A 23,539-nucleotide genomic window follows, 5' to 3' on the forward strand; every position below is an offset into this window, starting at 1 on the left:
ATGTTGGTCAGGTTTACTATACACTAACAAACAGTTTGCAAACATTAGAGTTAGCGTATGCGCGAACACTATACGCTACACACCTGACTGCCTGATTCATCGCTTTGCATCTAAAGGGTTGAGCTGGTCACGCTCGGTATCGACGGATTATGTACCCTTCTTCCCCAACCACATCGACAGTAGGCCTCCGCTCTCACTTGGAAGTTAGCCTCCCGTTAAAACTGTTTGCGTCTCGTCAACCTTAAATGTTTATCAACAGCGCCAGTATCTTTACAAACAGAGTGGGTTTTGCTCCAACATAGCAAGTATCTATTATCGTGGCTAAACTAGGAACATGCACAACCAACGTTAGCGGGGGGGGGGTCTAAACTATAACAGATCAAATCGTTGTTGGCAGAATTGCCAAGGACTTTGCCCATCTCGCCCGAGCGCCGTCACCGGTGACAAAACACAGCTAGCACCTGCCTGTAGATGAGATCTGCTCCTCAACCTGGTATCTTGTGAGGATTGCTTGTCAATCGTGCCGTTCAACGCGACAAACCTCAAACACCATAATACTCTCTGAGCTCGATTTGGAAACGTATGTGAGGATTCTCAGCCCTTGGTGTGTGACAGCTTTACCACAATCAACGTCTTGCGGCAATAGCGCCAAAATACTGGCATGGACCTTGTGTGATCGATACTTTTACGGTTTAAAAAAAACTCTTATAACTACTACCGGAGTACATGTAAATAATGCTCGACTCGCATGACACGACCCGCGCACATTTCTTGCGGCTGGCGGGTTCCTCGGCGAGGACGCAGCCCAATTCAAGTTCTTCAGCGCCAGCAGGGCTCTTCCTAGATTGTCAAACGTGTCGACTCTCGATACGTTTCTCAATCGATTCGAGAGCGATGATTGCGTGCCGGACCCGATCTTGTCCAGATACTGCAGTCACGTTGTATTTTAATAGTAACATGAAACTCTGCGTTAGCTTATTAGCTTGCATTACATGTTGTACTTCTGCGGTCACGAGAACTGGGTATGAACGAAGTGTAAACAAATAGCTGGTTTCCTACTGCATGTATAATAATACACTACACTATCTTCAGTCCGGCACATGAAAATGGTGCGATGAGTCAACGAGTTCTTAGAAAAACTCGCAAAGTATAGTTGGGCTCACGTGAGTCATGACTTTGACAGCGCAACAGTGCACATCATTCAGCTGGTGGTGAAGACCGTCGAGGCGCTCCTACCGATCGTAATGCCCCAGAAGCGCGCTGTCCGCCATGCCACGTGGGGAGGGAAGGGGAAAATACTCGAGAGCTGCAGCAGCCTCGCGAGTAGACGAACAGCAGTATGACCATTGCATGGCGTCCGCGCCGTGATACAACCCACGATCGTCCTTGGTTGTCACTTTCACCAATTAATCGCTCATTCTTTAATCTTCCAAGTCGCCCAGACCTCGACAATGCACTCCTTTGCTCTACCGCTCGTTGCACTTGCCGGCCTCGCAACCGGGGCACTAGCCGACGGCTCATGCAGCGGACCGAACGTGCGCACCGAGCCGCCCGCAGGCGCCATCGTTGTCGACGCAACGGGCTCGTACAAGAACAGCTTCCGCACCGTCTCGGAAGGAGTGGCGAATCTGAACCCCAACACGACGTCGGAGCAGACCGTTTTCGTGCGCCCGGGCGTCTACAATGAGCAGGTGCTCGTCTCTCCACTATCCGGCCCGCTCGTGCTGCAGGGCTTCACGTGCGACGCGATGTCTTACGCCAGCAACGAGGTGACTATTACCCAGGCCAAGGCGCAGAAGGACATCCCCGCCGAGGTAACAGGAGAAGCGCGCAATGACATGACCAGTACGATGCGCTTCAAGTCGGACAACGTGAAGGTGTACAACCTGAACATCGCCAACACGGCTGGAAACGTCGGTCAGGCGCTGGCTGTCAACGTGAACGCCACCGACTACGGCTTCTACGCTTGCAACCTCACCGGCTACCAGGACACCGTGCTCGCAGATAAGGGCCGCGAACTCTACGCCCGCACATACATTAACGGCGCCACGGACTTCGTCTTCGGTCGCTACGCGCAGGCCTGGTTCGAGTCCTGCGACATCGAGACCATCGGCACTGGTTTCATTACTGCCAGCGGCCGCGAAAACGACTCGAGCTCGGCCTCGTACGTCTTCAACCGCGCCCGCGTGTTCGGTTCGAGTGGCGTCAACTCGACCACACTGGGCCGCCCGTGGCGCCCCTATGCCCGCGTTATCTGGCAGAACAGCGAGCTCGGCGATGTCGTTAAGCCGGAGGGCTGGGCGACCTGGGACACTACCTCCAGCACTGCTAGCGTCTACTTCAAGGAGTTTAACAACACTGGCGCAGGCGCTGCCAAGGACCACCGGGTCGCTTTCAGTGGCCAGCTTGACGCGCCGGTGGCCATCGCGGAGATCCTTGGCGAAGGCTACCAGACCGAGTGGTGGGTTGACACCAACTACCTGTGAGCACGTAGCTGGTGAGTATACTAGCTGATAAACACCTAGATAAACATGATAAGCATCGATGTTTGAGTCCACAGATGCGGCAGGCAGTGTACATGTAGATCAGCGTTGAAAGGCGTCGGTTGATCATATGCGGTGGGGATCACAACCGACATGTCCTTGACAGCAGTTTTTGCGCTGCTGCTAAAGACTCTGGTTCAACGTTCCTTTTTCCGGTGGAGTACTTTTGGCGTTTGTGTGTGTGTTTTCAAGCAAATCGCACTGCACAATTTGTGGTTTCCGAGGATCTTTGGCGCAAATCGCGGCGCACCGCTACGGCAACGGCCGCACTTTGCGGTTGCTCTACGGTCCAAGACTAGAGGACAACCCTTCCTCGACTTGGTGCCCGAATATTATATTTTGGTACTATCACTTGCCGCTGACATTTGCGAGGGACCGCAAAAGAGCTGGGAGTCTGAGCTCCTGAAACTCGGAAAGCAAAATTGACACGGCGGCCGCTTGGTTTGATATGCAAGCAACCGTGCTCGTCAGCAGCGTGCCACTCTGCGTTCCGCTGCACTGACGACCCCATCCGCTTCGACCTATCGGTGGACGCTCGGCGGCGACGAGGACGGCGTGCAAAAGAAAGCGGTCGCTGGTCTGACCCATTTCGGTCGTCGCACACCTTGCTCTCCGCCAGAAAAGAGGGGCACTCGGAGTCCGAGTCGGACATCGATTCTTTCTCATCGATGAGCACCATCGTGGGGCCATGCTAGCGCACCCTTCATCCATCAATCGGATGGCACGCGCGCCGCAGCGACTGCACCATCGACTTAACCGAGCCCGTGCCTGACCTTACCGGAGCTCGTTCCTCACGTAATACATGTAGCAGCTGTCAGGACGAATGGGCCCTTTGAAATGCAAAATCCAAATTCTTAAACGCTCTCCGGCTGTGCAACACAGAAGCACCAAGTTAACCAAGTCGGTGAGCTTTACCTGCCCCCTCTTGATTCAAGCGTCTTGAAGAATCAACTGCTATGCAAGCTCGACACATGAAGAAAGTCGAGCGATTCCCGCAGCCCAAACCCAAGTCCAAGCTTCCAGACTTGGGAATAAACGCGCATTTCTGTCCAATCGAGTGTCGATCCCGACCCCACGTGTCAATCGAGTTCATCCAAATAAAATTACAGGCCAATTGGTCCGGACAGCGTATCACATTGGCATACAATTATCAAGTTTAACGAGCTGATATGATAGCTCCGAACATCACTATCTCGAGACTGTGACGTGCTGTGCCCGGCTAAAGCTGCCCCGTATATGGCAAGTTGCCCTGAGGAGTAACTTGCCCTTTGCTGGCGCTCATTCGATCTTTTACCTCGTTGGAGCAGAAAGGTAGCAATCGCCAGCATGTTGTCTCGGTACGTTCACATCCGTCATCGTACAGCCCTCGATTGCCCTGCCATCTAACCATTGTCGTCCACTGCAGCCGTGTAGCACAAGCAGCTCTTCGTCCGGCGGCCTCACTACTCGCGCGCCGCAGCGTGTTGAACCACGTCGCCACCCAGCAGCAGCGCTCGTACGTGGTAGATCCCAAGCGCGGCAGCGGAGGTGGCGACTTCACGCTCACGCGCAACAAGTACCAGTCCGTCCTGAAGGAGGAGTTCCCACTGGAGTTGGGTGGATCGCTGCCCGAGGTGACCATCGAGTGGGAGCAGTGGGGCGACTGCTCTCTGCCTGGAGAGCGCACCATCCTGGTGCTGCCGTCCTTCTCGCACTCGAGCCACGCCGCCTCCAACCGCGACGACCCGCGCCCCGGCTGGTGGGAGAATATGATCGGCCCCGGCAAGGCCATCAACACGTCCTACTTCCGCGTCATCTGCCCGTCTGTGCTGGGCAGTCCGTTCGGCGCTACGTCGCCACTCACGGTGAATCCGCTCACGGGCGACAAGTACAAGGCTTCGTTCCCGCAGCTCACGCCCGCCGACATGGCTCGCTGCCATGCCAAAATCCTCGATGATCTGGGCATCGACAGCGTCCACATGGTCGTCGGTGCCAGCATGGGCGGCATCCAGGCTCTTGAGTTCGGTGCGCAGTTCCCGAACCGCCTGGACCGCCTTGTGGGCCTCGCCTGCACGCATCAGACCACCCCCGGTACGGTCGCTTTCCGCCGTGTACAGCGCCGTGCCATCCTCGCGGACCCCGAGTACAAAGACGGTGACTACACGCCCGGTGTTCCCCTCGAGGGCATGAAGGTAGCCCGTGAGCTGGGCATGACGTGCTACCGCTCGCGCGAGGAGTTCGACGCTAGGTTCGACTGGAATCCGACGGGCCCCATGCACTTCAAGACGGCGACGTTCGAGGTCGAGAGCTACATGGAGTACCAGGCCAACAAGTTCGCTCGCCTGTTCGACCCCAACTGCTACCTGCTGCTGTCCAAGGCCATGGACCTGACTAACCTGGGCCGTAACTCGTTGAACCTGGCTGAGGGAACAAGCCGCATCTCGTGCGACTCCCTGATCATCGGCATCAAGCAGGACCTGTTGATCCCGATCCAGGAACAGCGCAGCCTCGTGAACATCCTGCAGTCGTACGGCCACAACTCGCAGCTGGTGGAAGTGGACTCCAAGTTTGGCCACGACTCCATGTTTAACGGCCAGATGCAGCTGGACGTGTTCGCGCCGCTGGTACGCGAGTACGTCGAGGAGCAGCTCGCCAACGTCCTGCCGCACGAGCAGCACCGCTACAGCAGCCTCTAAGTGTTATTAACGTATCTACACCTGCCAAGTTAGCACCCAGCCCAGTATGCCAGCCGCATCCGACAAGTGCCTCGCATGTGAAAGTGTCGCCAGCTAAGCCAACCAATGAACCTATCTATGTGTCGCTTGCATGCTATTCCGCTTGACTACTGAGCACGCGTTGACTTTGGCACTCAGACCGACAGGCACTCGCTTACTCGAGGTGGTGAGGAATGGCTTGAGCTCGACGCCGCGCATTCTGAAAAGCCGCAAAAAATCAAACTTCAACGTGATGTGTGGCGCACACCAAATCCCTTTTCTGCCAATCCGCGCCCTTTGACACTGCGGCCTCATCACGCGACTTCAGTCTCAGATTCCTCGCCTAAAGCCAAAGATGCTGGCCGCAATGCGGAAGCCGTGGACGCTGCTGCCGCGCGTGGACTGGCTGCTGACGCCTGACGCTCTACTGCAGCTGCTGATCCTGTGGCCGCTGGAGCTGTACGAGGCCGTGGCCATCCTGCCAGTGAGCTTCCTGCGGCGCCACGTGCCCGTGCTGGGCGGTGCGCTCGTGGTGCTCATGACGCTGCACGGTATTCTGCTGCGCCTATTCCTGGAGCTGCTGCGCGCTATCTTCGCGCGCGTCACGTACTCCCGCGACCCGGTGCTGACGTTCCGCAGCTTCTGGCGCGCCATGCAGGACCACTACGCCTTTCTGGAGCCGCGGCGCGTAGACTGGCAGCTCGTGCGCCAGCTTTTCGGCGATGCCATCCAGCCCGCCACGAGCGATGACGACCTGTGGATCGCGCTGCAAGAGAGCGTCTCGCTGTGCGACGACCCGTCGCTCGCTGTCTCGCGGGTCGCGGCGTCGACAATGCCCCGGACCCTCACAGCGCGCGGACACAAGCTGCCCACCGCTGCAGCGCTGAGATTCCAGCAACAGACGCTAGCTGCAATTGAGAGAGAACACTTGACGCAGGGAGGACGCAGGATCGCCAACGACCGCTTTGTCTGCGGCATTTTAAATGCCGAAACGTGTCCTGGGTGGAGAATTGGTTACATTTGTCTGACGGCCATGCAGGGCTTCGTGGAGTTCCCACTGCCGAAAGTGGATGTGCTCATGCCGTCATGGACGAGGGGAGCACCGACGCCTAAAACCACAGGACAGACGCTGCTGGATGTGGACCTGAAGGCTGCAGACGGCAAAGGTGGAGCTTTAGCAGGTAGTTCCGTTGCGGTACCCGAGATCTACGACCTTGAGTCCATGCGCTGGTCGCTGGAAGCGATCTTGCTCGGCTTGGGGGATGTGGACGGACTTATTCTGGATCTCCGTTTCAATCAAGGGGGAGGCTCGCACATTGCTGCGTTGACAGTGGCGTCGTTCTTTGCCAGTGAGAATAAGGCAGCGTTGGCTTTTTCGACGGACGAGAAGTTGCCAGGTGCTACACCAAGATTTTCCAAAAGGAAAAAATACTACATCCCGTACACGTCGCGCTGTACACGCTATCGCGGACCACTGGCTGTGCTGCAGAGCCAATACACTCGAGGGTAAGAAACTCTATTGCCTATTTCGTGACTGATGAGAAAATCTAACTAGGTGTTGGTGATAATATGTCGCTTTTGATGGGATGATGATACAGGACTGCGGAATTGCTGTGTCTGTCCTTGATGCAGCGCCCACTTACCTGCCGCATTGGTGCCACCACTGCAGGTAGCCTTTCGCCCACGCGGCAGTTGCGCCTGCCGAACTACTGGACGGTTGAGATTCCGCATCAGCGTATCTTCAGTGCAGACAACACGCTTTACGAGGGTGTGGGCATCCCACCAACCAAGCTTGTGCCAAACATGGAGGTGTTCCCAGCGCAAATGACCAACGGTGACTCGCCAGAAAACCAGAGGACGACAGCCGCTGCCTCAAGTACCGCCTTTGATCCGTGTGTGAGGAAGGCCATTGATCACATCATGGATGTTTGAAGAAAGCCGACAACACAGCGTAGGGCCTCCAGTTTCTCCTATATATGCGTCGTGATATTTACTACAAGCTCATATCTTCCGCTCCGTGTTGCTCTGAATGCCGTTGTAGTTAATCCCACCATTGCATGTTCACTTCGCTCATCGAGTTTTCACTTTTCACAGTTTAATCACAACCAGCGATACATGCTCAGGCGCACACCGTGACATCCACAATATGGATTCCACATCAATACGATGCGCCTTGGTGCTGGATTCCATCGCCGGCGCTTGCTCCAGCAGATCCAGCTCCAGGAGAATACAGATAATGATACATCTGGTCGTGCAATCGGATATGATTCCGAGACACAATCGAAGTTCCGTCCAGACGAACTGCCAACGCAAAAAAAGAGAAGTTAGTCTATCAAAGTAACTCAGCCATGAGCAGGCTCAAAGTTGCAACCGTACCTTCAAGATCGATATCGTAGCTGAACTTCTTGTTGGCAACGAAGTGAAGATTACCGCTAACACTCTGCGATGCATTCACAGCGACCGGGGTGGCGAGTAGTAGTCGGCATTGATACCAGTGCGTGCCTGCATCCTGGGGCGCTGTGCTGAGCACGACACGCGCGTCGGAGCCCAAGAAATCGACAGTGAACCAGCAACCTAGGCCGTGCATGATAGCAGTGCGTTCAACCACAAAGTGAAACGGGAAGTCGAAAGTGTCGAGCTGCTCCTTGGTCACATCTGCAAAATCCAGCACGTGGTCGGCTGGACGCGAGGTCAACAAGATTTCCGGTGGGAAGTAGCCGACCACGGGCTGCGAGAAGTGGTTCTCCACAGCTCTTGCTCGCATACTCGACAGGTTGACGCCGTAGAAATCCTGCTGCTGCCAGAACGCGACCTTGGCCATCTGCTCTCGGTAGATACTGTCATCCGAAAAGGGCGACACGAACATGGTGCCAGTGGATGGGAACATCTTGAAGCTAGGAGCTGGCGTTCGCCACTTCTTGCCCGCGGCCACGAACGTCTCGAGCATGCGCTCGTGCACGAGGAAGAAGCCCATGGGCTCGGACACCACCACGTCCACCTGTTCGGGCAGCTCCACTTCCTCCATCTTGCCTTTTATGACGGTAATGCGGTCGCTGAGCCCGTTGGCAGCCACCAGCTCGCGAGCGCACTCGGCCATGTTGCTGAGCTCCACGGCGTATACTTTGCGCGCTCCAGCCTTGGCGGCGAAGAAGGCCAAGATGCCGGAGCCGGTGCCCACATCTAGCACCACTTTGTCCTTGAAATCCGATGGGTTCGACAGCATCGCACGCTCGTAAGTGCCTGTCCGCACGTGGTCCTGCAGCATGTTCTGTTGGTGCAACAGCATCCCGTAGTACTGTGAGAACGGGTTGTCCTCCTCGTCCTGCTGCTCGCTGGCACCTGCATCGTCCGCGGGTTTACTCGCATTGGGTTCTGCGACTGCGGGCATCGCGCTGCCGGTCTTGCGCCAAGCGTCCGTGTCCTCCGAGGCCATTGCGACGAGCTCTTGCTTGGATCTGGAATGCATGGCTGTGATTGGCGGGCACTGTTTTGGGCAAGAATCCCCAAAATAAAGATCATACTGACATCAAGAGAAAGTTTGAAGTGACCAAACTGAGACTTCAAACCCGACTCGGCTTTCCACGCTGAGCTTTTGCCTCTCGTGAGTTTCTCCGCTCGCTGACGTTTCCAACAGGACGAAGCAATGGCTGTCGCGAGGTGACGGGCGAGAAGCGAAAAGCATTGCTTGCCGCAACGCCACCGCGAGTGCGGCGTTGCGGTGTTTGGTTGTCACACCGAACGTGACTACGACAATAATCAGGATCAAGTCGCCGATCGCCGGCACCACAGCTCGTAGTGGTGTCCCACGTTCAAACTGCAAAACGACCAAATGGCTGGCATTGGTATCACCTCTTCAACAGCAACGTGGAAAAAGCTTCGCGGCCGGTAGAAGCACATGGTCGCAGTCGAAGCCAAGTCTCGCAAACCACCGCACGAAAGAAGACTCCCAACGGCGTATCGCACGTACAGACAATCCTCTCCTTTGTGATAGCGTCGGGAACCACCACATTATCACTCGCTGGAGTTATTACAAGGCAGAAATGTGCCGTAAAATTGGTACATTTGAACTTAACAGCTCTACAGCGTCGACGTACAGCAGGCAGTACTGTGGAGCATCGAGAGCTGGAACGCCCTGCTTCCCAGCGTCTTCAGTAACTGCTGGAAGAAGACTGGCTTGCTTGACTACTACACGTGCGAGTACGCCGAGCCGGGCGTGGAGGATGACATCGTGAACGAGCTGGCAGAGATGCTGACGCGTCTCCTCCACCCCTCGAATCCGATGTCGGTTGAAGAGCTGCTGAACCCACCGGACGAGAACATCCTCGCGGATGAACCAACGGACGAAGATTTCTGCCGGGTCGAGTCTTCAGAGCGCGAGAATGGGTGCGGTCAAGATGTCGGTGATGGCGGTATCGAGGACGAAGAAGAAGAAAGCACTTCTTCAACCTATCCAACGCCCGAAAACCTGTCCACAGAGGAGCTGAAGGAGCGTCTTCAATGGATAGCACAACTTTTCGTTACCGCCGGTGCGATGGGGGTCCGTTCAAGGGACGTTATCGGGCTTCGAACGATGCAGCGAGTATTTAGAGAGGAGCTTGCGTGTAGACAAGGCCACAAGCAGCAAAAGTCGATGCTCGACTTCTTCGGACGTCCTGCACCAAATGGACCTTAGCAATAGTTAAGCACCTTTGAATAGTGATAATGACGTGTTTTGTATCACAAACCAGTAACTAGAGGGTAGAGGTATATTTGACTCGTGCTTGTATGGTGACGGTCATCGGGAGCCCTCCCCATATCTCTCCGTGGAGGGTATCACTACTCAGGATATCACGACCGAGAGGATTGTCTGTACCCCGTATTGAGCCCCGTTTTCTGTTAGGAAGCGGGCAACCATCTGCCACGCGCGTATGATGCCAATCGTGTGAGCGGAGCTTCCTGCGGGCTGTGCGTTGTGCGTTGTGGCCGTTCCCACAACGTTGTGATTCATGCTGTCTGCCACTCAGGAGTCACTTTCAATTTCTTCAGCAAGGGCAGCTACACCTGTGCAAAGAACTACACCTCGTCACTAACAGATCGTCTAGTACATCCACGATGAAGCTCTTCCTGCCCACCCTCGTCGCCTCTGTCGTGCTCGTGCTCTCGGGCAGCGCCGATGCCCTCAACGTCAAGATGCCCGGTGTCAACTACAACTCCCGTAAGGGTCCGGACTGGGCTCCTGACAGCTCCAAGTGCAAGACTGCGTCCGAGGTGCAGAAGGACATGTACGCGCTCAAGGGCGTCACCGACAAGGTCCGCATCTACTCGCTGGTGGACTGCAACCAGGCTGAGGTCGTGCTCCCGGCCGCCAAGAATGCTGGTCTTCAGGTGCACCTTGGCATTTGGACGACGAACAGCCACGACTACCTGCTGCAGGAGAAGGCTAAGCTGGCCGGACTCATTGACTCGGGCCTTTACGACGACAATGTTATCGGCCTCCACGTCGGCAGTGAGACCATCTACCGCGAGGAAATCAACGCTGACACGGCCATCAGTTATCTCAACGAGATCCGCGATTACATCCGCGGTCGTGGCAAGAACACCCCGGTCTCCATCGCTGACGTCATCGACATCTACAACGCTAACCCCCAGCTTGTCGATGCGGTGGACTACGTCTCCGTGAACCAGTTCTCTTTCTGGGAGCGTGCCGACGTGAACGAGGGTGCCGCTATCACGTTGGACCGCCTGAAGAACTTGCGTGTACTCGCTGCGAACAAGGGCAAGAAGATCGTGATCTCGGAGACGGGTTGGAGCTCGGGCGGCTCGGACCCTTCTGCCGGTGTCGCTTCTCCTGAAAACCAGGCCAAGTTCTTCTTTGACTTCTTCCAGATGGCTCGCTCGCACAACTTCGACTACTACTGGTACGTCGCGTTCGACTCCAAGTGGCGCGTGACCAACGGCGGCAAGGAAGTGGAGGCCGACTTCGGCGTGTTCCAGGAGGACGACACGATGAAGAGCAACTTCCAAGGCATGACCATCGGTTGGATGGACCCTCGTGCCCTTCGTAATGCTGGCACTAGTTTGCTGCTGTCGGAGAAGGACGGTGGTCTGTACATGTCGAGCAAGTCGAGCGACTGGCTGGTGCAGGAGCAGCAAGTGTGGTTCTTCGATTCATACACGCAGCAGGTGCGCTCGAAGGGTAGCGACCGCTGCCTCGATGCGTACCAGGCCTGGGACGGTGGCATCGTTCATGTGTACCGCTGCATCGACAACGAAGCCAACCAGAAGTGGACGTTCGAGAGCGAGACCGGCAAGCTCAAGCACGCCACTCACCAGGGTTTCTGTCTCGACCAGGATGCCGGACAGGGGAACAAACTGCAGCTTTACGGATGCTCACCGAACAACCCGAACCAGCAGTGGAGCGTCATTGACCCCGCCAACATTTAAGTGAGCTTGCTTCTTTCGGTTGTAAAGATTGATGCGGGTCAGTTCCGGCAAATAATCTAAGCATTGTCACCCCTTTCACCGATTTTCGTTTTCGTATCCCTCCGGAAAGCGCGATGTTCCGTGTACATGTATGGAAACCGGTAGAACAGGACCACAGGCTGTAGTCCGCCAGCTCCATGAGAAAACTCCAGCACCGCAGAAAAATGCTAAACTACTTCAGTATAACAGAATACGTGAGATTCTGAGGTTGGGTCCTTGAATCGGTAACGTGCTTGCTTTTCCCGGATTCAAGATCAAAGATACTTCCATGGTAGGCAGCATAATGCAACTATTAAAACAACTTAGTAGGAGTGGTGCAGACAAACCTCATCGGGGACAGCTTTCATATTCCTGCGGAGAGAGTTTTACAGGACCAGGGGTCTAGCGGCACGTTACTGCGTGCCACCCTCCACGCTATTTAGTCGTGCTTCGCAATTATTAACCCTTTCGTGAGCCACCTACCTTAACTATACTATACAAAGTTAATATACTGGTTTGTAGAAGGAGGCAAAATGCCTCCTTTTGAGGTGGTGATGGGCTCTCCAGCTAAGTACGCAGTCAGACAACACGACACCTGTAGTTACATTTTGCGGTAGGGCCCTTGTAAAAGGAGGCATTTTGCCTCCTTTTACGAAGACACGGTACTGCGTCGGCATGTACCTGATTGGGCAGATTCGACTCCTCTTCAGTGATTGGTCCAAACGATCCAATGAAACACCACAAAAACCACGGCCCCCCAACGTAAATTTCCCATCGCATATGGTATCCTTGCATAGACGTGCACCTGCCGGGAGCAATTATGTGGAGCATTTGTCTTTATTAAACTATACCGACCACTCTGACGGCTGTGCAACCGCTCATTTCCTGATTTTTTTCTCCCTGTACGAAATGGCGCGAAAGCACGCGCGCGGAGAAGAGATGCCAGCCGAGCCAAAGCGGCGGCGACCGCGGTGTGATGCAGCGTCCCAGGACAATGACACGGCACGTTTAACGAGGGTGCTCGACTTCAACGGCGTGTGGAAGGAGCTGAAGGCTGCTGGATGGACGCATAAACTGCCACGCGGTCTTGACAACCGGTATCGGTACGTGCTACCTGGTCGCTCTGCCAATGGAAGGGATGGCGAGGACTTCCTGCTAGGCGAGGAGGCTGTACTTCGGTACTTCATTCAACACAGTGCTTCAAGTGGCGGGGATGGCGGCGCGGCGACGACCACGGCGGGACGGCAGCAAGCAGTCAGTGTCGCGCGTGGACCTGGCAATGATGATGGCGGGCGCGGTGGGACCGGCGACGATGGCGGTGATCGTGGACCTGGTGACAATGGTGGCGTCGCGGGGTCTACCGCATGACAGCAAGCCATTATTCACGCGCGTGAGCCTGGCAACGATGGTGTTGTCGCGGCATCAACCGGATGGCAGCAAGCAGTTGTTGACGCGCAAGGGCTTTGCGACGATGGTGGCGGCGTTGTGGCAGCGGGACCTGTCGGTAGTGCCCGCGGTAGTGTTCGAGTTCATGGGTGTGGGCGTCGGCGCGGTAGTGGTCTTGGCCGCGGCCGCGGAAGCGGTCGCGGAGATCGAATTGTCAGGAGCGTGATGGAAGAGGCGGCTACCGCAGCTACCGGGGCGGAGACTCCAAGACGGCAAGCGAGCTTGGTGATTGAACCCAACCTAGAAACCCCAACGAGTGTCCCCACGCGCAGTACGTACTCCTCCTGCCCTTTTGATGGAGCATCTATTCCTAAAGAAGCTGGTGGCATTTTCACCGTCAAAGGAATTGTGGATGAAGGAAAAGGTGTATAGATGCGTGGGCACAGCCTTTATTGTCGGCCGTGTGTGTCGTCAGGTCAAAAAGACGAAGAAGGGAGGGGTACTACAAGTGATTTGGCTAGATACGCAGTTCCAGAATGCAGTTGAAACTCTGAGTGTGGCAGTAATTCAGCGCGGGATCGAGAACTACCAGGCTCTCGCGCGCTCACCCAACAAGCCGGCGTGGCGTGAATTGACTGATACAGTGGTGGAAGGGGAGCTGCAGATGGAGGAACCGCTCGATGAACTTGAAGTCGCGTCAGACGACGACGGTATGGAAATGTACGATCCAGAGCGATTTTTGCCCGTGAGCCTTGCGGAGGTGGAAGCGGTGAAAAGTATGCGGTTTCAGCCAGATGTGGATATGGATGGCCCCACGGATCTGTATGAACACACGGACGAGAGCACTAGTACACTAGTACACGCTTACTACCCGAGTACAGTCACCTGTTTGCACACTCAGCCTCTTCGAGCTTCTTCGCTTACATTCCAACTTACTTCTGGAAACAAGTGGTTCTCGAGACGAATCGATATGCAGCCCTCAAGAATGTTCGAATCACCACGCCGTTTACAATGGAAGAGCTGATGATCTTCCTCGGCATCATGCTTTATCTGACCCTCACTGACAAGGGGGAGTACTCTAACTACTGGGGGCCACAGACTGAAGACGCGATTTTTGGTGGTGCATCTACCAGCTTGGACAATGTGATGAGTCTAAATAGATTCAAGTTGCTTCGCCGCTGCTTGAGCTTTCGCGCTGATCCGGGATCGGCTGTGGAACGAGACCCAGCAGCCCGAATTTGGCCCCTATTGAATTTGCTCAAATGCACTGGTGGTCGCTATGTTGAGCCTGGCCGTGACTTGGCTCTTGACGAAGCGAGTATCGCATGCCGGTCCCGCCATGGACGACATCTTATCGTGTTCAATCCCCAAAAATCTGGCGGCAAGTATCATTTTCGTATGTACGTGCTGTGCTGCTCGACCACGTGGATCGCTTTGAACTATCGCCTCCACTGCAATAATAGTGATATCGCGGACCGCCTGCAAAACGTGGTGAGCCTAGAAGAGGTGCAGCAGCTTCGTGAGGAGCTCGAGGATGTCAAACAAGTGCGTAAGCATGTTCTAGAGGTCGTGAGGCCCTACTTTTACTCTCGACGAATCATCAATATGGACAACTATTACACAAGCGTCCAGTTGCTGTTGGATTTGCGTTTGAAGGGGTTGTATGGGCGGGGAACTGTTCGGGGAAGGAGTAAGCACTATCCGAAGCACACTATTCTCCAGAAGGAGCACTCAACAAGGGGTGACTATCAGCAGTCTGTCTCCCTGGAGCACAACTTGCTCGCTGCGTCGTGGTGCGATGGCAATACCGTGATGATGGTTACCAATGCTGATGCATCTACTGCCGCGACAGTCACGCGGCGGGTTGGTAAAAATACTCACGAGTTTCCTGCTCCGAGATGTATCCTGCAATACAATCGACACATGCAAGGTGTTGATCGTTTGGATCAGATACGAGCTAGATTTTCACTAGCTGATGGTCATTCGTTCAAAAAATGGCATAAAAAATTGGCTTTGGCAATAGTGGATATTGCACGGTCCAACGCGTACCTGATTCGACGGATGGCAATCGACACTTCCAGAGATCGAGATCCCCACAGGACGTTTGTCACTGAATTAGTATCTGAGCTAATTTCTGGCAGGTGGCAAGAAGCCCCGAGCGATGGTCAAATGGCGTTTGGAAGCGGTGTTGCTGATGAAACCGCAGCAGTGGATGCAACTGGTATAACTCCTAAAGTGTACACTTCGCCAAACCCGCACAGCGCCCTGAAGCGATGTCAGTCTATGTCTTCGAAACAAATGTTCAAGGACAGTGGGCGGAAACGTCGACAGTGCATTGTGTGTCGCTACGAGGGCAGATATCCTACAGAGGTGACGGATTATTGCCTCACGCACACTGTTTGTCTTTGTAGCACTGTGCATGGATACATCGAGAGTCCGTACACGTGCCCACAGAGCACTTGGACTTGTTGGGATAAGTTTCACAGATTCTATCTCCCAAATGGCCTCTTCAGTGACAATGGAAATGTCAACAGGTCATCGCATCTGGCTAAGTTGAAGGCAAGTAGCGCCGCGAGACCCGTCGATAAAGCTCTCCCTATCCCCGAAAGCGATAGTGTCGTGCTCTCTTATGAGACCCAGAGCGACAGTTCTGTACTCTCCGTCGACGAAACCGACCTACTTCTCAGTAGTGATTGTGCAGAGTTGCTCAGCGAAGATTCAGCGAGTCAAGACAGCAGAGTTGCGCGACAGATATTCCAATGATTCGCATTCTGTAGGCAAAGAAGAGGGTATTTATCTTGATTAAAGTATGCTAATGCCTTCAGAGCAACATGACCGAATATATATCGAATAAACTATGGTCAATGTCTTTAGCATTATCAACAAGTGTTTCTCGTCCCAAATAACACAGTGGCAGCGTTGCACCCACGGCCATCGCCGCGGGATCTGTTCGGCCATCATCGCCAGCGTCAGCTCCAACTGCAGCCCAGTGCCCGCGACGTTCCTGTGGTAGGCCAACTGCGCCGTTCTGGGCATCACCACGGCCTTGACAGGCGCCGCCAGCCGCGTTGTGTCCGTCGTTCCCTCCTTCACCAAGTCCATTCGCGCTGAGACTGCGGCCGCCCAGTCCATCCCAAGCTGCAGCTGTCGTGCGCCAAGTCCTTTCGCGTCGCGCCCGCGCTGTGGACGCCGTAAACATGTGCGCAAAGTCCAGCACACGCTGTTGCCGCCCGGCACCAAGTTCAGCGTCCCGTGGCCGACGTTCCTGATATGTTGCCGCCGTGCACGCAGCTCGGAGTGCCGTGGCCACCATGCCCGTGTTCGCTTAGTCCTGTTGAGCTGCGCTCGCAGTCGCCAAGTCCCGTCGCCGCTCGCTGTCGTCTAATCCAGCCGTGCCCGTGCGCGCCATATCCAAGCTGTCGTTCACAATGTCCAGCGCGCCGTAGTCGCCGTGACCGCTTGCACCAAGTCCAGTTGCGCCTTGACCGCGATGTTGCTGCCGTGTACGATGTCCAGCGCGCCATGGCCGCTGTGAATGCGTGCGTCAAGTCCAGTCGCGCAAGTCCGTTGCAGGCTTTTAGCATTGTTTGTATATGTATATTGGAAGTGGTAGTGCCTTCCAACTGCCGTGGCCGTAAGTAGTTGCCGTCAATTTCCATCTCGCGCAAAAGCTGTTGCGGCATGATTCACGGTGGCGGGGGCAATACTTAGACGTGGATACTATCAGTCGGGCTCTTGGCATGCGAGTAAGCTCTTGTTGCACCACGAGCTTGGCGGCTTCATCAAACAGGAAATCATTAAGGAAAATGATGGTTGCATCGTGAAATGGTGCGGACGACCACAGCGGCGTATCGCGTACGTCTCCAGACTTCAGACTTACCTTGTGCAGAAGCACTAGTCGCGACGCACATGATCGCACGCACTCATACCCCCTGCGAGCAATATCCACCCTTTTCTCGATCCCCAAACACTGTCTAGCTTTTGTCTGCAACGCGAACTGTGCAGCAACATTTCCCAAACCAGCGCCTATGTCTAGAAAGACATCATCTGGCTTCACCGCTCCAATACTTCGAATGATACCCGACACCGCAGCAGGAATCATCTCCCCGGCATTTCCGTCAGTTTTACCTGCCTCCTGGCGCACATCAGCAGCCGAAACAGCTCCAAAAATCTCACGGATGGCTCTTTCAGCCTGGCTTGGGGACAGGAGGCAAAACTTGTTCACATATTGAGGCGTTGGCGAACATGTGAAAAAAAAACAGGTAGGGAAACGCCCGAGGTCGTTACCGTAGGTACGCTTTAGAGCGCGCAACCTCATCTTGAGTTGTGCTGCCGGACGCTTCCTGCGCATCTTGAGCTCGATGTCCTGCCAGACAACGCGCTTGCCGTGGGACTCATACTCGAGGGCAAGAACAACGAGCTTCTTGTCTTCTGCGTCGGAAAAACTTGTGCGCATCTGAAACTGACGATAAATGAAGGAGTGAAGGCGAGCATCTCACCTCAGTATTGTATGAGATAGGTTTGGACGCCCGAACTGGTGGCGCAGCATCACGCGGGTCCAGGATAGAATTTGGGATGGGTCCACCTCGTTTCCACCACTTGTACCCACCATTTCCTCATTGCGTTTCATGTGAATGACCGCAAAACCACAAAAATCACGGGATATGGGGTGAAAACAGGGCGCTTTCGTGCAAAATTAGCATTTAAATTTTGATAGTCGGCCTCAAATCCTCGAGTGGGAACACCTAACCTACCCGCATCTAAAGATCTGATTGGCTTACACAAAACACGGTCTACTAAACCCTGGTAAAAGCTAAAAGGAAGCAAAATGCTTCCTTTTAGGGGGTCCATTTTCACCTACTTTTGTGAAAGTGCTTAAAGGAAGCAAAATGCCTCCTTTTACCACGAAAGGGTTAATAGTCATGCATCGTACTTATCCGCACATCATGGATAATACTACCGCATTTAGTCGTGCACCAGAATTGGTCATGCGCTGAATTAGGTGGGACACAAAACTTAGGCTTCTACAACAGGACGCGTCCACAGCCAGTCAAAGCCAACCGAGCGCCGCCCTTGAACAAGTGTCTGCAGCTAGCCATACCACCGGAGCCTCTCGCAGCCATTTACCTTCTCACGCACTGGTTGAAACTCCAGTTTTGACGCCATGGAAGGCGAGGGCAAGCGTGCTCTCCAGCATGTGGTGGCCATCCGTGACAGGGAGAAGATCATACCACAATTAGTCATGCACCAGTTTTAGTCATACACTGGCGTATAGTCGTTGCAATTTTTGACCTCACGAGTGCTGCACCACAATTAGTTAGGGTATGACTAAATAGCGTGGAGGGTGTACATGTAAATGTGGCACGAATAGGGTTTCACTACAATTTGATATATTAAGAGTGCCCGTACCGGCAGAGTTATACAGCGGACAAACTAGAGCTGTGGGCGTGGTTTGTGAGGTGGGTGATGCCTCCGCTCGCTACGGCGAGTCTTGATCATATACTCACTCATAACCCCTCACTCACTCACTCACTCACTCACTTTTAACCCCGAACTCACGCACTCGTTTCAAATCCCAAAAGTGTATGTGTACTTAATTTTGAAAGACCTCTCTGTACACGATTTTGTTCGTGACTCTCCCGTCCTCGTCTATGGCCTCTGGGTCACCAGAATACTTGATAGCCTTCCTCGAAGTCACTCTGGACAGCGCCACATACGGTTGCCCATGTGCGAACACGGGTATTTCCAGGTAGATCCCAACGTGGTGGACTGGGTTTTGTTGATCGTCATCGCGAAGGCTGGAGCGACGGGGAACTGTGGTGAAATGCCTTCCAGAAAATGCGATCGGAAATGAAATGAAGAGGTCACAGTCCCGAGACAATGACAGTTGGACGGATCCGGACTAAGATGGGGATGCTGCCGAGAAAAGGACCAGAAAGTACAAGGCGAGTGATGGGCCCCGCCACAGGTGCCAGTTAGAGCTGTCAACGTTTAGCGTGCAACTGATACAAACTGAAACTAAACTGACAACGTTGTCAGTTTTAGTTTTTGCACGCGAAAACTGACACAGACTGAAACTAAACTATCCAATGCTTTGTTTCATACATTTCTGATCGTGCTCGGTTGTGAGGTCTTTCCCTTCCGGCGGGAAGCTCCCGCCATCCCGACCCCAGTATTTTCAAGATGGAGGTCATGGAAGCGATCGTGCACGCTAGTGATGATGAAGATTGCATTGATGCACAGCCCCATGCGCGCCTGCCACAGAAAAGCTCTCAGTGCCCGCCTGCAGAAACGCAAGAGTTCTATGAGGAACCATCCATGCTGAGGCCACAGCAGGAACAAGGAGCATCGATGCCACTCTCGCAGATTGAGCAGCAGCAGCTTTCAAAGTCTCAGGTCACTCCGCCACGGTATTCCCAGCAGCAACAGCAGCAGCAGGTTTCCACATCAATAATGGGGGCAATGCGCTACGAGCAGCAGCAGTATCCCGCGCTCCAGGGGCGGCAAATGAATCACTCGTAGCAGCTGCTGCTACTGTGAGTCACCACGATAAGGGTATATCGTCAGGTAAGTGCAAAACAGCTGGTGATAGCTGGATAGTTTAGCATCCGTTTGTGTTAGTTTAGGCTAAACTGACAACTGCACAAAAAGTTTTCTGTCAGTTGTTAGTCTACGCAAAACGGTGACAGCTCTAGTGCCAGTAGCGCATCTGTACCCAGATCAAGATCTGGGTCTACTGGAGGTACACCGCATGTAGCGGGGCTATACAGTCGGTTCACCTCCTACCTTAGTGCAACATGCACTAAGGGATACATTCAGGTTGTGAAATGGGTCTGCTTAGACCCACTACTAAGCTTACACGTGTGCGCACGTGTATGAGGAAGCGTAGGAGTAATTTACTTAAGTTTAGTATACTTGTATCCGCAAGTATACTGAAACCTAGATAAAGGAATCGAACGATAGCTTTGGTGCCAAATGAGAACTGTATTGATTGTAAATGGGGTTTCCTCCTAAAACTGATATTTCTAATGAGAGGTTCTGCCATTGGATGGCTGGCAGAACCCCTATCTATTGAATGACTCTCATTGGTAGAAAGGTGTTACTTTCTACCAGTCATATGCCTTTTGCTATGAATGTGGACCACCCTGTGGTGGTCACCTGAATGTATGCCTTAGTGCATGTTGCACTAAGGTAGGAGGTGAACCGAATGTGTAGCCCCGCTACACCATCCCCCCGTTAGGATTTGACGTGCCGGTCTCGACACGTCAATCCGTATTTTCTTCGGGAGAACACGTGCTCATTCCCAATGAGCACGCCAACGACGTCTTCGTCCAAGACGCCGGCCGCTTCGGCAACAGCAAGTGCTGTCGTCGCCTCCAAGGCGACGACGGCCGCTGCCTCAGCCATGACCGCTACTGGCATCGCCTCGACGGCGATGCCGATAAGCGCGGCAACAGAGAGTCGCCTCTCTGTTGCTGGATACCACTCGAGATGGCATGAGAAACATGCCATCCGAAACAAGACAGGCAAGATCATTGCTGTCGAAACCGGAGTGGGTATCTACTCTCCAGGTGAAGAGGGAGCCCCCCTCGACTACGGAAGCGAAGTCGAGGAGGGGGAACTCGAAGGAGACAAGGACACCTTGTCTCCGGGCCACACTGACCCCAATGTGGGTCTGCGTCGTCCACGCGAGGACGACTCGAACGCTTCGGGCTCGAAGCGTTCGCGCAGCGGCAGTGGAACACCGCTCGCTGCCGCTGGAGCCTTGACGACTCCGCGGGATGGAGATGACTCTGCTCCATCCGCTATTGTTGCGGCCTCGCGCACTGAGCCAGTGCGCGAGCCGTGGATGCCGTCTCAGTCTGAGATCGGCAGCCGATTCGGTGCGACCGCGCCACCGAATCTGTACGCGCTGTACTCGTGCAACGCCATCGTTGACGATGACGTCGCGAAGCGATTACACTTTGATCCGTTAACGAATCAAAGGCGCGACTACTACATCGGGCTCTTCCATGAGCTCCGATGGTTTGCGAGCAAGAAGACTTCTCGCAGAAGCAAAGTGCCCTAGTGGCAGGCACTTTGTCAAAGTTGGAGTGCCTTTGTTGAAAACTTCAACAAGAACCCCGCTGGCTATCGCGACCGGATTAGCCAGGCGCGGGAGCGCTACGAAAAGTTTTCGAAGCGTGGTAAACTTGAACGACTGCACCATGGTGCAGTCGGTATCGGACTTCCTTGCGCAGTGCCTTATGACACTGCTTGTGAGTACTGCTACCCTGGAGCAGTACGCATCACCGAGTAGGACATCAACGGGTACACGTCCATGTGTGTACCTGACGACCTCAAGACCCTGCGCGCCAGTTTTCAGGCGCAGGCGTCTTCTATTGCTGCGGATAATCGCAGCACTTATCCGAGTGCTGTAGGCGACTACAGCGCTCGCCCAAGTTTTACGCCCTTCGGCGGAGGTGGCGGTGGTGGCCTTCGTACGCCGTCACCATTTCCGGAATGTCCTCCATCAGGACATTCCGTGATTCCCACGTATCGTGTTGGGGAGGAAATCCTCTCCAACGAATTCGAAAATGAACCGGACCTCGGGTCTGGTTCCGATGACCAACAATTCGCTGGACGATCCAGCGAGTTGCCCCGCGTGCGTCTCGCAACGGGGTGGGGGGGGCGGGGGCGGGAAGACGCCCCGGGTTTGGTCAACCAAACCTTGAGTCTCGCTTGGAGGCTGTTGAGCGTCTCCAAGCGTCGCAGTTCGCTGCTCTGCGTCAGGAGCTGAGCTTGTTGAAGGCTCAGCTCGCGGAGGTTGCGCAGACGACCTCGAACGTAAAGGTCGAGGTCGGGACGAGGCTCTCTGCCGCCTTGAAGCGCGTCGCCGCGCTCGAGACCGCTTTGGCGAGTCACCAGACGTAGGTGACTCGTGCTGCACGTACGGCTTCAGTCGCCCAACGTAAAACGTTGGGTGCAAGCGCATGCTGGACGGTATGTCCAGTGTGTACGCGTTGCCATGCTTCGCCAACACGGTGAATGGCCCAATGAAGCGCGGAGCAAGCTTGCTTGCTCCGAAATCGGAAACTGCATGTTTAGCTAGGTTCTGCGTAGCTAACAGAACTAATGAACCAATTTTAAATTCATTTGTGTTTCCCCTGCCGGAGTTATCGGCATTCAGCTTCTGTCGATCGACAGAAGCTGCTATTGCATCTTGGACAAACCGAATTACGGCTTGTCGGTGCTGGACAAAGTCCATTGCATCCGAGCTGAACCCCTGGTTCAGTTCGTGCTCCTTGTTCGCAGCAGGCCCGGCCTGCGCGTGATGTTCGTTGTCGTTTAAAGTGTCTACGCCCGTCGTAGACACTGTCTTGTCGTCGCCATGACTGCGCGCAGTACGTGCGCGAGTCGTCACAGCTGATACATTGCTTGTATCAGCGTGCTTATCCGGTTGTTTTGAAGTAACCGGATATCCTCCCCCACTTAAGGAAGGAGCTACCGCACCGAGTACGCTCGGTACGCGTGGGTGCCTCATGGCATTCACGTAGAACGGTGTGTGTCCTGTCGAGACATGCACCGAGTTGTTGATGGCGAACTCCGCCATCGGCAAGCAGTCGCTCCATTGATGGAACGAGTGCGCGTAGCTCTTCATGGTGTCAACCAGCACGCGGTTGACACGCTCTGTTTGTCCGTCGGTCTGCGGGTGATCCGCAGTCGACATGGACAACTGCGTCCCAAGAAGTGTAAACACTTCTTGCCAGAATCGCGCTGTAAAGCGCGGATCCTGATCCGACACGATGCCGAGTGGCATACCATGGTGTCTAAACACCAGGTCAACAAACAGACATGCCGTCTGTTTGGCTGTCACCTCGGCTGGTACTGCAGCAAGATGCACCATCTTGCTGAAGCGGTCAACAAAGACCACAATACCAGTCCTCCGATTGTTGTCTTGCGGAAGACCAAAAACAAAGTCCATTGAAATGGACTGCCAGCACTCCGACGGAGTCGGTAGTGATTGAAGCGGAGCCTGCGAGTTGGGCGCAGGCTTCACGCGCTGGCATACCTCGCAAGCACGAACGTACTTGCGTACCCACTTGTACTGGTGACTCCAATAGAAGTCACGCGTGAGAAGCAAATATGTCTTCTCACGGCCAGGATGTCCCGATGTCGGGGCATCGTGGTACTCGTACGTGATCTTGAGCTTCAGCTCATGATCATCCGGCACGACAATGCGATCTGCGTTGTCGTCGACTGCGCTGTAAAGCAGCAGACCATTGTGTACACGATAACGGTGTACACGAGCACGAAGGTGTTTGGCCAGCTTCTGACGAGACTTGTCAGAAGGTGTGGAGAAGTACTCCAACAATTGCTTCGCATCCGCATCATGTGCGTATGCGGCCTTCACTTCGTCCAGCAAGGACGACGAGGGTGTAGTCGTCCTGACGACACCAACTGCGTTGGCGTCGGCCTCTTGCACCGCATAATCTG

General features: G+C 54.5%; 5 protein-coding genes across 5 annotated transcripts; 4 read left to right on the top strand and 1 right to left on the bottom strand.

Moving 5' to 3' along the window:
- Positions 1-1,451: 1,451 nt before the first annotated feature.
- Positions 1,452-2,486, top strand: KRP23_7174 (Pectinesterase; the record flags this gene model as incomplete). The annotated part of the gene is made up of 1 exon (XM_067892455.1): positions 1,452-2,486. The coding sequence occupies one exon, from the start codon at positions 1,452-1,454 to the stop codon at positions 2,484-2,486; it is 1,035 nt and encodes a 344-aa protein (XP_067744333.1).
- Positions 2,487-3,869: 1,383 nt separating this feature from the next.
- Positions 3,870-5,218, top strand: KRP23_7175 (Homoserine O-acetyltransferase; the record flags this gene model as incomplete). The annotated part of the gene is made up of 2 exons (XM_067892456.1): positions 3,870-3,880; positions 3,949-5,218. 2 exons carry the CDS (start codon positions 3,870-3,872, stop codon positions 5,216-5,218), a joined length of 1,281 nt encoding a protein of 426 aa, XP_067744334.1.
- Positions 5,219-5,591: 373 nt separating this feature from the next.
- KRP23_7176 (uncharacterized protein) lies at positions 5,592-7,168 on the top strand (the record flags this gene model as incomplete). Its single annotated transcript, XM_067892457.1, has 2 exons — positions 5,592-6,742; positions 6,835-7,168. 2 exons carry the CDS (start codon positions 5,592-5,594, stop codon positions 7,166-7,168), a joined length of 1,485 nt encoding a protein of 494 aa, XP_067744335.1.
- Positions 7,169-7,394: 226 nt separating this feature from the next.
- On the bottom strand, positions 7,395-8,669 carry KRP23_7177 (Histone-arginine methyltransferase CARM1; the record flags this gene model as incomplete). The annotated part of the gene is made up of 2 exons (XM_067892458.1): positions 7,395-7,537; positions 7,613-8,669. 2 exons carry the CDS (start codon positions 8,667-8,669, stop codon positions 7,395-7,397), a joined length of 1,200 nt encoding a protein of 399 aa, XP_067744336.1.
- A 1,658-nt stretch (positions 8,670-10,327) lies between these two features.
- Positions 10,328-11,659, top strand: KRP23_7178 (Glucan 1,3-beta-glucosidase; the record flags this gene model as incomplete). The annotated part of the gene is made up of 1 exon (XM_067892459.1): positions 10,328-11,659. The coding sequence occupies one exon, from the start codon at positions 10,328-10,330 to the stop codon at positions 11,657-11,659; it is 1,332 nt and encodes a 443-aa protein (XP_067744337.1).
- Between the last annotated feature and the right edge of the window lie 11,880 nt (positions 11,660-23,539).

Source organism: Phytophthora ramorum (assembly GCF_020800215.1).
Source record: "Phytophthora ramorum isolate Pr-102 chromosome Unknown Phyram_PR-102_s0006, whole genome shotgun sequence".
Taxonomy (NCBI): Eukaryota; Oomycota; class Peronosporomycetes; order Peronosporales; family Peronosporaceae; genus Phytophthora; species Phytophthora ramorum.